This window comes from Drosophila suzukii, chromosome X (assembly GCF_043229965.1).
Source record: "Drosophila suzukii chromosome X, CBGP_Dsuzu_IsoJpt1.0, whole genome shotgun sequence".
Taxonomy (NCBI): Eukaryota; Metazoa; Arthropoda; class Insecta; order Diptera; family Drosophilidae; genus Drosophila; species Drosophila suzukii.
In genome coordinates, this window is record NC_092084.1 from 28795914 (window position 1) to 28809010 (window position 13097).

At 44.2% G+C, this 13097-nt stretch overlaps 2 protein-coding genes across 4 annotated transcripts; one reads left to right on the forward strand and one right to left on the reverse strand.

The window, feature by feature from the left end:
- Positions 1-3870: 3870 nt before the first annotated feature.
- On the forward strand, positions 3871-6282 carry LOC108020468 (G2/mitotic-specific cyclin-B-like). Its single transcript, XM_017088793.4, has 2 exons — positions 3871-5591; positions 5650-6282. The coding sequence occupies exon 1, from the start codon at positions 4009-4011 to the stop codon at positions 5578-5580; it is 1572 nt and encodes a 523-aa protein (XP_016944282.2). The 5' UTR covers positions 3871-4008; the 3' UTR covers positions 5581-5591; positions 5650-6282.
- Positions 6283-11265: 4983 nt separating this feature from the next.
- Positions 11266-11963, reverse strand: Cnep1r1 (CTD nuclear envelope phosphatase 1 regulatory subunit 1). Of its 3 annotated transcripts, none has more exons than XM_017088797.4 (2): positions 11885-11902; positions 11266-11789 (listed from the first exon to the last, which is right to left on the reverse strand). In XM_017088797.4, the coding sequence occupies exon 2, from the start codon at positions 11748-11750 to the stop codon at positions 11355-11357; it is 396 nt and encodes a 131-aa protein (XP_016944286.2). In that variant the 5' UTR covers positions 11751-11789; positions 11885-11902; the 3' UTR covers positions 11266-11354. The 3 variants fall into 3 exon arrangements, with proteins under 3 accessions (XP_016944286.2, XP_016944285.2, XP_016944284.2); XM_017088796.4 differs by having other exon boundaries at positions 11266-11792; positions 11885-11899; XM_017088795.4 differs by having other exon boundaries at positions 11268-11827; positions 11885-11963.
- Between the last annotated feature and the right edge of the window lie 1134 nt (positions 11964-13097).

Here is a 13097-nt window from a genome sequence, read left to right on the forward strand (position 1 = left end):
GGATCATTTCACAAAATTTCCGTTTACCAAACCGGTTAAAATTTTTACAGCCGACGCAATATTGAAGTAGGCTGGCGAAAATCCTCCAGCTGAACCCTTGACGAGGGTGCTGGCTGGGCAATGGTCACTGCATTACGCCGAGCAGGGTAATGCAATGTCCCTTGTCCTGCCCGAGGTAGTGCAGTGTCTAGCTAACGCGACTGGATCAACCCCTTGAATTAGTGGCCATGTTTGGAGGTGCCTGGCGGTAGGCATTAAACGTAAGTGGGTGGTTCCCCTGAAAAATAAACCAGTATGTACGGCGAGAAGAAAAAAATCAGGGCTGGAATGTCAGCCCAAACGTCGATGGAAAGTACAACTGCTACAATCGACGGGCACGGGGAGGAGCAATCCTCCCTGCCGGGAGCAGGTCATCTCAGTGGTAATGCTACTGCCACTTCTCAGGCTAAGTTAAGCCGCACGGGTGCCGTTGTCGAAGCAGACGTGGGATCGGAGAGCGTGATACACGAAGCCGAAACAAGCCATTCCCGCTTGCCTGAACCAGGTTCCAACTCCCCGCGTAAGGAAGGGCCGAAGAGTACAAGAGATGGGATGAAGGCTAAGGCTAAGGCAAAGCCCTCAAGAACAGGAGCCGGCTCCAGGACAAAGCGACCCTCTCCCAGGAGGAGAAGCAAAAGCAGGGAGGAGAAGAAGGGGCAGAGCAAAAGATTGAGGAAGGAAGGCTACACTTCGCGAACAAGGTGGAGGAGATGCTTGCCAACATAATTCAACGTTCACACGAGAGTGCCGCCAAGGAAATTTCGGTGAGCAAGCGGAAACGTGGGCCCAAAGAGGCAGGCCCTCCGCCACCGAAAGTAGCAAAATCCTTAAGTGCAACGACGATCTGACCAGGCGTTGTGGGAGGGGGCCAAGCTAGAGGTGGTGCATACCGAAGGCGAATGTGCTCTTCCCCATCGCAATCCAAGGGGATCGGGCGCTAAAGCTGCTTCAACGGCAGAGTCCAGACGTTCCAACGGCGAATTGGAAGATTCTGCACATGGCCAGCCCACTACCGAACGAGGGGTATCAACAAGGAGGCGGAAGATTGTGTACCCAAGATTCGGGAAAATGGCGTGGGGCATGGGTAGTGTCTACCTGCGTCTTAGGAAGCGCCACCCCGACGACAAAGGCGCACACATCCTGCATGCAGTCGTCCACCCATGACACTGAGGGTGCTGCAGCTCAATCTCCATAAAAGTAGACTCGCGTCGGCGGAGCTCCTGATTGCCCTGGAGCAAGGGCCCGGCGATGGATTGCCTCGGGCAATATCGTGGCCGGACTAAGGTCCTCAAACTACTCACCAACGGTAAGCAGGAACAGAAGCGCCCTATTTGTGCAGAAAGGTATCCATGCTAACCTTATGCCTCACTACAGTTCTGATGACTTGACTACCGTGTAGCTAGAAAGCGAGGAGCAGCGCCTCTTGGTAGCCTCCTGCTACATTGCACACAACAGACCAGCGCCACCAGACAAGCTGAGCAGCTTGGTGAAATTCGGCTCGAAGGATGACCATCTCCTCATTGGTGCAGATGCCAATGCACACCACAGCGTGTGAAGAAGCTGCGACATCAACGACAGAGGTGAGTCACTCTTCGACGTTATTCTATCTATTAACTTGTATGTAGAAAACGCTTGTAAAGGGACAGAGTACTTTGGTCTCTGAATGGAGAGTCCTAAAAACAGCATCCTTCTCAGACCATATATTTAGTTCAGGTATGATTTTAAGAGTACTCGAAAGGTAACTGTCTATAGAAACCCCCGGAACTGGGAAAAGTTTACAAGGACAGTTACCTCGAAACTCGCGACTAGCCCGGGCGAGGTAAAATCCATGAAAGACATAGAAACATCCCTAGAGACCCCGTCCAAGGAATTATTGGATGCGTATCACGCATCATGCCCGACATTTAGCATAAGGAAGAAGACCAAGCCACCATGGTGGAATCGAAAAATAGCCTCCAAGAATTCTTAAAAATCAAACCAAAAAGATAGACAATGAAATCATCAACTGGGAATACAAAATCCTACTTAGGGATTACAAGAAGGAATCACGCAGGGCACAAAAAACTCGTAGAGAAACTTCTGCTCCAGCATCGAGAACGTCCCGGAAACAGCCAGACTCCGGAGGCTGCCTTCGAAGCAACCTACCATACAGAGTCAGCTAAAATGCGACGAAGGACAGTGGACTGAGGGCAGTGAAGAGGCCCTAACAGCACTTATGCAATCGCACTTCCCCGGATGCACTGATGTCCTAGACGCTAGCACGCATAAGGACATAGCAACTGGCGAAGAACGCCCCCCGAACGATCTAATAGCACCTAGGAAATTCAACTGGGCCATAGACTCCTTTGCGGGCTATAAGGCACCAGGACTAGATGGAATATTTCCAGCCATATATGAAATATTCTCGACATGTCTAAGCACGGGCTATATTTCAATTTAATGGAGGACCTCTCGGAATGGCTGCCTCCCAAAAGCGGGAAAGTGCACTCACGCAAGTTACAAGGATTATAGGCCGATAAGCCTTACCTCTTTCTTACTCAAAACACTGTAAAAGCTGCTGGATCTACACATCAGGAACGATGTAGAATGACTTATGTCATCCAACCTACATCAAAGGCACTACACTCGCTAGTAGTAACCGTTGAAAGAGCCTTACACATTAAGGAATATGCGCCTGCAATAAGCCTCTCGATAAGAAACCTGCTTAGCTGCAGGCGGGTACATTCAGAGTGCGGCACTGTTTCCTTGGTAAGGGGGGCACACAGAGGCACACCACAAGGTGCGGTCCTCTCTCGTCTCCTATGGAATTTGGTTGCCGACGACCTAATTAAGAGATTCGAGAGGAGAGCCCCAAATGCGGACGACATAGGCATAATTATTACGGGAGTCTGTCCATCGACCTTCAGCTCCAGATTGGAATCAACACTCAGGGAGGTATATGAGTGGGCGGAAAAGGTGGGACTCAGTATCAATGCGGACAAGACGGACCTCATTCTCTTTACTAAGAGATACAAGGTACCGAAATGGACCCCCGAAAATTGGCGCAACCTGGTTGAACCCGAAAACACAGGTCAAATACCTCGGCACCCAATGTAGTGGAAAGGGTAAAAAAGGCGCTATATGCATCCAAGAAGATGCTTAGCAGCACATGGGGTCTGTCACTTGCTTTGATGCACTGGATCTACATATCGGTGGTGCATCCGACTCTACTGTATGGAGTCTTAGTGTGGTGGCAAGCCACTAAAAAGACGAGCTACACCGAGCTTATGGCGAAAACTCAGCGGCAGGCACTGGTCTGCATAGCGGGGGCGCTGAGGTCAACCCCAACTAAAGCTCTAGAAACGATCCTCGGAATCGACCCCATGATATCCACGCTCAACTGACTGCAGAAAAGGAAGCAACGTCTAGTTGCATCAGGTAAAATGACGACGCAAGGTTTCGGGCATAGTTTAATCGGTCGAAGCATGATCAACAAAACGGACTAAAACAACCTCGATCATGGGCCCAGACGACTGGAAAACGGGTCGGGACCAGACTCAACACCTCAACATATACACAGACGGCTCCAAGTTAGAAGAGGAAGTAGGAGCGGGCTAATACTGAACGGACCCTGAAATAATGCTGTCTTATAACCTACCCAGCGACTGCAGCATATTCCAGGCAAAAGTCTTTGCCATAAGAAAAGCGGCAGAAGTGGCTCAAAATATAAACCGACCACTTGGCTTCGCTTCATGCTCAAAGCTCGATCAGGTTTTCGGAGAATTGACTGAATTGAATCTCAGCAACATTCGACTTACAAATTGTATTTCACATTATTTATTTTGTTATCTCAACTATTCGGACAACAAATTGTATACCTAAGCCGAAATTTAAGGAAACGCGATCCAAAAAGCCAAAAGAGATTAAATACCCAAGCGTCTGCTGATCTGTGTGTTACTTGTGTTTGTTAAAATAGAAAAAATAATCAAAATGGTGGGCACAACACTGAAAATACGTGGCGATGAGAACGCCTTTGAGAATTTCAAGCAAGTGCAACTGAAGAAACTGACGGTGCCTTCGCAGGAGGCAACAACAAAACGCGCTGCTTTGGGAGATTTGCAAAATCGCGGTCTAAATCGCGCCATTGCTGCCAAGGATCTCAAGGATCTCAAGCTCACAGATGCCCTGCGCAATACCAAGGCTCGAGTGGACACGCACTTGATGAAACAGGCCCTGGGGACCACCACAAATGGCAATACAGCCGCTCCGCCCAAGGCCATCGAAGGGGGCGTGACGGCCTTTTTGCGCTCGAATTCGGTACGCAATCGCGTTCCGACCAAGACGACTGTAGAGCCCACTAAAATTACAGTAAAGGCGAGTTCCAACAAGAAAATGAACGAGTCCACCTTGAAACGTGAGGACAGCAATCTCTCCAAGAAATCGCTCACCAAGCTTCGCGCTGCATTGGCTAAGCCCGTGATGGGAGTTTCCGGAATTCGCCGGGAGCCAGTGGCTGTGGCCCGCAAGGAGGCGGAGATCAAGAAGTATACACTGGAAGTAAAGAAGGATGTGCCGGAAGTCAAGAAGGAAGTGACCAGGATGCCCTCAATTAAGACCAGCAGTGTCGTCACCACAACCACATCCACAATGCCAACCACCATGTCCCTCTCCAGCAAGCGGTTGGCTGGAATCGAGGACATTGATGCCAACGACAAGGAGAACCTGGTTTTGGTCTCTGAATATGTAAACGACATCTACGACTATTTGTACCAAGTGGAGCTGCAGCAGCCCATACACAAGGATCACTTGGAGGGTCAGAAGGAGGTGTCCCACAAGATGCGGGCCGTGCTGATCGATTGGATCAACGAGGTTCACCTGCAGCTCCATTTGGCTCCAGAAACCTTCCAGCTGGCGGTTGCCATCATCGATCGTTATCTGCAAGTGGTTAAGGACACCAAGTGCACCTACTTGCAACTGGTGGGAGTGACGGCTCTCTTCGTTGCCACCAAGTACGAGGAGCTATTTCCGCCGCCCATTGGGGACTTTGTATTCATCACGGATGACACCTATACGACCAGGCAAATTCGACAAATGGAGCTGCAGATCTTGAAGGCCATCGACTGTAATCTGTCCCGTCCGCTGCCGATTCACTTCTTGAGGCGGTACTCGAAGGCTGCCGGTGCTGTGGATGAGCACCATGCCATGTCCAAGTACTTTATTGAGCTAGCTTCCGTGGATTACGATATGGCTAAATACAGGCCATCGGAGATTGCTGCCGCTTCGCTGTTTCTGTCGCTGCACTTGCTCAATGGAAACTACCGGGCTGGCACAGGGTTCAACGACCGACACTGGACGCCCACTCTGACCTACTACTCGCGATATTGGGCCGCCCACTTGCGACCCATTACCCGGCAGATTGCAAAGCTGGCCCGGGATGCACCACAGGCCAAACTGAGGGCCATCTACAACAAGTACCAGGGCAGCAAGTTCCAGAAGATCGCACTGCGAACGGAGCTGACCGGTGCGCTTGTGGACTCTATCGTGAACAGCCCGAGGAAATAGTCTGGGCTAAAGTAATTGGGAGACTCACAAAAAACCTAGTTTAGTTTGTTTTCATTTTTAAATTTTTAGCGTATTCAATATTCTGTTCGTTTCGTATTCGTTACAAAATGCTTATAATATCTTTAGTCGCATAGCTAAACTCTGTATCTTCATCATCATAAGCAATTCCCCCAGGCATTTTAATCTGCTGGAGTCCCTTGAGCAGTTTTCACCCGCTGCCAAGAGCTGGCTCTGGCATCTTTGCACCTGGAGCACAAGTTGATCGCGAGCCGGCCGATGGGCGTGAGTTCCTCCGGTAAGACTCGCGCTGGGTCACCATCTCAGTGGGGAGCGAGCGGCGTTGCGGTGGACACCGAGAGAGAGTGGGCAACGAGTTTACTTGCTGCCCGAAAACATCGGCGTTGTCTCTCCAAGAACTTGTATTTACATTTCATCTTTGATGGGAAATTTTTCTTTCTGTGCATTATAAATAAATACAAAAAACTTGTGGAAAAATATTCCCATACCTCCCAAAACTATAAAGAGACCTAGACTATTTATAATTTATTTCACGTATTCCAGCACATTCATACAAAAAAGCACCCTAAGCTAGTTTTATCGTTTACTTATAAATAAGCGAAGATTAAGAAACATTTTAACATTTTGATGTTTCCGAACCTGTCTCTGAACAATACATAGCAAATAAAGATTTGTGTAATTTTATTATAACTATAATAATTATTATAATAAGATCCATGCAGTCGTCAACGGTGAGTTCAAAAATGCAGACAGCTGAGGTTCTTGCAAAGGAGGGCGTAGAGCTGATGAACGAAAGAACGGAGAACGTGCCTATCTCCCTTCGAACGCTACAAAGCGCCCTGGAGAACCAGGCGGACATGCGAGCAAAAAGCAGGTGGAGGAATACCAAGACTTGCCGAATCGCAAGAAATATGTGCACAGAGCGCAACGATAAACTCAGCCACTATGTACTGCATCTAGCACGGAAAGACTGCAGACTGTTAGTGGGAATCCACGGCCTGTGTGGCAGCATCGCACGCAACACACTCGGAATACTCAACAGCCGCACCGGCAGAAAATACGATGAATCGGGCTATGTTGAAACCCTGGAACATCTCATCTGCAATCGCCCGGCACTCTCACGAGCAAGAAGAAGATACCCCTGTGCCCCAGTACTGGAACTTCTTGCCTTCACCAGAAACACCTCGATCCTTGTGGACATAAAAACCTCTTAACTCATCTCAAGGTCCATATAAATCAACCGGACAACAAAGTACTATATTGGCCTATGCGTGGCCCCGTGAGGTCCGTCCATGTTAGCCTAACCTATATTAAGGTACCTCGAAGAAGATTTATTTCATTGCTTTGGGATACCAGAAGTAATCGTCTCTGATAACGGAGTGCACTTTAAGTCAAATATTTTCAAAAATCTGCTCAAAAAGTATGGTATACAACATACATACACTGCCGTTTATGCCTCACAAGCAAACGCGTCAAAAAGAGTCAGCCGCAGCATTATAGCTGGCATTATAGTATATGTTAATCCAGATCAATCCAATTGGGATGACCAACTGAGTAGCATATGTGTTCTATTCGCTCTAGTTGACATTCAACAATACACCTTATCGTTTAGCTTTCGGTCAGCACATGGTTACCATGTGCGGGTCACGGGTCAGAGTATAAGCTGTTAAGGGAATTGGATTTGCTAGAAGATCGGGCTATTCAAATCTCTAGAGATGATTCGGTGGATGTCTTTAGAGAAGAGGCTGTAAAAGCTATCCCAGTCGGACCTGTCCATAGGAAAAAATTACATTTTTCTATGGAAAAGGGCTGCAGGTTCACATCCTCATTATGGAAAAAGTCCATTCGCTTTTATTAATTATTATAACCTAAGAAGTCAGGAAGTATCGTATACCGTAGGCCAAGAAATATACTGGAGGTTTTTTCAGCAAGGCAAGTTCGTAAAAGGCTTTACTGCCAAGCTAGCGGCGCCGTTCGTGAAGGCAAGAATAAGAGGAATGCTAGGGACAGCCTATTACGAATTAGAGGACCTGCAAGGGAAATTAGTAGGTAAATACCATGCGAAAAATATAGAACAATGAAATACTTGCTCTCCAAGCGTGTATCTCACATTGAACAATTTTATCCCCCAAGTGCGATTTTAGCGGTGGGTATTTGTAGAGATGCTTGTTCGAGCGTAAGTGATAAAGAAAATCCCAAAATGTATGCAACCAAATATGAACCTACCAGTTAAAGAAATAGATACAAGCAAACCAAACTGTACTGCCCATAAAGTACGTTGGTAACAGCCAGGGCAGAAAAACTTAGAAAATTTTCCATTCTTGGTTAGTTCTTTTAGGGAATATGGAAAATGAGCAAATAAGATCAGCTGATTGGCTCCATCATTGGCGGCTCAATACATCCGGTTAGAGGTAGCATAGTCTGGCCAAGGGCTTGGCCATTTCTTTTCGATTTTGATCGCCAACAAGACCAGTCCAGCTAAATCAGCTCCTAAAAGGAATTTGAAAAATAGTATTTAAAAAAAAGAGACAACTACACGTGCGGTTTTTTTGGTTACTAGGAAAAAAAAACCGCAGTGGTAAAAATTTATAATTAGTAATTGTGGTTAAATTTATAAGTGTATTTTTTTTGTATATTTGTTTTTGTCGTGCATATTTATACCCGTTACTCGTAGAGTAAAAGGAAGCGTTTCCGACCTCATAAAGTATATATATTCTTGATCAGGATCACTAGCCGAGTCTATCGAGCCATGTCCGTCTGTCCGTCTGTCTGTCCGAAAACTATAAGAGCTAGGCTATTCGGATTTGGCTTGCAGATTCCTGAGCTTCTTACGCAGCGCAAGTTTGTTTCAGCAGCGTGCCACGCCCACTCTAACGCCCACAAGCTGCCCAAAACTGTGGCTCCTACGGATTTAATGCTAAAGTACAAATTTTAACTGAAATGAATTCTTCTCATTAATACCTATCGGTTCACCCAAAAAAAGTTTGCCATGCCCACTTTAAAGCCCACAAACCGCCAACAAACTTCAAAAAATCGTAAGTATGAAAGTTTATATCTCAGAAACTATCAAAGATAGAGAATTGAGATTTCAGCGCAGCGCCGGTTTGTTACGCGAATATGACACGCCCACTCTAATGCCCACAAGCCGACTAAACCTGCGGCGCCCACAATTTTCATACTAGGTAAAAAATTTTAACTGAAATGTATTAGTCTCGTCAATACCCAGAAAAGGGTTGCCACGTTTTGGATCAATCGATAGGTATTGACGAGACCAATACATTTCAGTTAAAATTTTTTACCTAGCATGCAAATTGTGGGCGCCACAGGCTTGGGCGGTTTGTGGGCGTTAGAGTGGGCGTGCCACTCTGCTGAAACAAACTTGCGCTGCGCAGGAATCTCAGGAATCTGCATGCCTAATCCCAGTATTGTAGCTTGTATAGTTGCCGAGATCTCAGCGTTCATACGGACAGACGGACGGACGGACGGACAGACGGACATGGCTAGGTCGACTCGGCTAGTGACCCTGAACAAGAATATATATACTTTATGGGGTCGGAAACGCTTCTTTCTGCCTGTTACATACTTTCCGACGAATCTAGTATACCCTTTTACTCTACGAGAAACGGGTATAATTACATTGTAATAAAAATGTATAATAAGTAAACATAACATTATAAGTAAATTCAATTTACTTAATTTTACTTTAATGAAATAATTTACTTTTATAAAACAATATTGGTTGCTTTTTTTTCGATATGCAATAAAGCTCCTAAAATATTAGGTCATTGACATGTCGCTGTTCCACGAAAATTTTTCCGCCGAACATAACAGAGAGACGCAAAAGAAATAACGGATCGGCCGAAATTTGTCTCTGAGGGCGCCGAGTGCAGGCGGATTGAAAGACAATGAACGAGAGGGAACTTCCGAATATCTGCCTCTCTTTGTTGCACGATCGTTTTCGTAGGCAGTCTTCTACGATGCGCCGACTTCTATGCTGACGTCAACAGCGGCACAGCGTTTTAGGCACAAATAGAAAAACAAAAAAGCTTTTTGCCTTGAGCCATGTCCCGCGTTCCTACTGCAGAACTGAAGGGTAGTTAGAACAAGGATAGTGAACAACTAGTGAGATTAAATAACAAATTTCAATATCTGGTGAAATTGCCGACACACACATGCATACATAACATATGCCAGTACGAGAGTCTAAGACTTCTAACTGGCGACGAAGAAATGAAGCGTGTTCGTTGCTTCTGTAGCTTTGTGAAATGATTGCTCGTGTAGCATAGAGCCTGTAAGGTTGAACTCGAGCTTTCCCTCAGCTGGTCTCTCTTTGTACTCAATAATATAAACATAATCTCATTTAATAATGGACTACGTATTTGCACTCTGTTAATTCTCTGTTAGCAACCTCATGTATCTCTCTTCTGCTCATAAAGGTTCAGTTGCAGTTCCTGATCGAAGTAAAACGGTTCTTGTTTCGCTTGTGGTTAATGTTTGAGAACTAGTCTATGCATCCCCAATCTGATCATGTTATGCAGCACAAAAAACGCTTTGTGCACAATGAGAAAAGGCTTGAACTAAGTGTTCGTCAACCATTTGAGCGAATCATTATTAATTTCGTGTGAATGTAAACTTAAGATGCACTTTTGCGAAATTTTCCAAAATTTGGCTATAAAGCACTCGAACTAAAGGCAATATTCCCGCAAATATTTCTGGTTAATGCGAGATACGATATTATTTTTAGACCGTATACAACTGCCATCCATTTTTCACTAACTTTGTTTCAAAGAAATATAATGTTTTTGGTGTGAATTATGTTTATCCAAATATTAAAACTACGATTTTTAAGTTCAATTTAAAAAAACAATATTTAAATTGTTGCTTTTTTTTTGAAAGCCAATTATTAAGGCCACAAAAATGGTCTATAGTGTAGGACAGGGCACTTATACACCCAAAAAAATATCGTCATCAATATGCTCCTATTTAGGTGTCAATGTGATACTAAAAAATCTTTGACACGAAGAACATCAAATTGACCTTACTATAGGATCACTTTGCCACTTGAAAAAAGTTTTTTACAAAAATGCTTTTGTATCATAAAAAAGCATTTTGCCGCTGCATATAATAATGTAGGCGTGGCTCAAAGTGCTAGCGCATTGTTTTTGATGCACGGGCCTGAGGGTTAGTGGTTTGAGTCCCGCTCGTGATAGCCTTATTTTTCTTTTTTATTTGAAACCTGAAGACTTTTTAAATACAACTTTATTATTAAGAAAATGTTAGGTATTAATTCTTAAAAATCTTACAGCGTACTCTGCATACTCTCGTACTTAAACCGGAGACCTTTCGCATCAGAGACAGACACCTACCCAATGGTCTATCGCACAACGTTTCCCGCGAGTGTTTAGTTCAAATCCTATGATAACCGATACTTGAGCGCAGTTCGAATCTCGAATCCACGGTTGTTGCCAAATTGACACTATTTAGAGTCAAATAGGATTTTTCATACAATGTAGTGTACTTTTGATACTTATTAAGGATCAAATTATTATTATTGTCATTTTCACCCACACTTATCAAATTGACAGTCAAACATTTTTTTTTTTGGGCGTATGCGTACTTAAAAAATTTAGAAGCCTCAAGACTTTCGGTGTTTTTTAATTCCCAGCCAAGGTTCTCTAACATTTTTAGTTTAAGGGATAGTTTATTTGACTGGCAACTATTTCAACAGTGTCAATTTATTAGAGATGCACGTCCAGCTACTCGTTGGGCGATGGGAGCGAGATGAGACGGCCTTTGTTGTCACAGTTTAGACGGAAGGGCGAGAGCATCTCTCTAGTGTTCCGCAGGATAGCGGGGTCCTGCTTGGCGGCGTGATTGAATCCGTACATGATTAACAGGCATACGGTGGCCACGGAAAGGGCAAATGCACTGTGGCTGGAGAGGATTCGGAAAACTAGTGACTCGCTATCCTTGGCATCTCGCATCCAGTGGCAGGCGCTGATAGCCGAGCAAGCGAAGATCGCGCCCAGTACGAGACGCCAGCGAAAAGTGTTCGACTTCTCCGTGGTGACTACTTCAACCAGCCGGCGCTCGAAGGCCCGCAAGTCCTCTGCCTCTGTATCCTCCATTCCGTGACTAGAGGTATCTCCCATGACTTCGATGAGGAGCCCTAGTTCCTGGTTAGCCGATTGCTTCTTGAATAATTAATTATTAATTAAGTCCGAATCATCTGAAGGATTTTTACTATGACACAAAATATCATACGAGCTAAAAATTAAATAAGTACCTCTGCACTGCAGACGAAATCTGTTTGGAGAAAAAGACAAAGTCAAACTATGATTTTTAAAGAGAGAGTGCTATGTCTGAAAACTTATTCATAAAATAAAAACATTTGAACGATAGGTCCAGCTTGAAATAAAATTCTCCACAATGTACCTCATAACTTTATATCCTTAAACATATAAGTTATTCCGAATAACATCTGTTAAAGTTTAAAAAGGTTTAAAAGTTGAAATTCTGTGGTAGTAGCAATCAACGAATAATACGTCTTACCTGGTAAAAAAACTATTTACGATCGCACCTTCAACATACAAAAGCTAATTTGTGACAAGAATATACAATACATACGAGCAGTGCTGCCATCACTCAGCTTAAAAAACCGGGCAGATCAGCAAAAAACAGAAAAAAAGTTAACTTCGGCAAGTCGAAGTTTGTATACCCTTGCAGCTATAATTATTACATTTAATCCAAAATTCTTAAAAATACAAACAATGATATTTCCAATAGTATAAGATAATATATCAAAAAACACTAAAGCTATAATTTGTTTCATATTATTTCCCCACCAATTTTCCAATCGTTCCTATGGAAGCTATATGATATAGTCGTCCGATTTTGATAAAATTAAATTCGTAGTTCGTACTAATTAAAAAATGTTATTTCGTAGCGTGGGAGGTTATATGTTAAAAAACACCAGAGATATAATTGACGAGACTAATACATTTAAATACAGCTAAAATTATCTATCTAGCATGAACATTGTGGGCACCACAGATTTAGGCGGTTTGTGGGCGTTAGAGTGGGTGTGTGATATTCGCGTAACAAACTTGCGCTGCATACAAGGCTACGGAATCTAAGTCTCATATCTCTATCTTTGATAGTTTCCGAGATATCTGGGTTCATATTTACGATTTTTTGAAGTTTGTGGGCGGCTTGTTGGCTTTAAAGTGGGCGTGGCAAACTTTTTTTTTGGTCAATCGATACGTATTGATGAGAACAATACATTATAGTTAAAATTTTTATTCTAGCATTAAAACTGTAGGAGCCACAGTTTTGTGCGTCTTGTGCGCGTTAGAGTGGGCGTGGCACATTGCCGAAACAATCTTGCGCATGCATAATGCCAGTATTGTAGCTCTTATAGTTTCTTACGGACCTTAAACATGTGACAAACATTTTCATTTTGGAAAGACCCCCAAAATCTAGTTTTCGAAATAACTTAT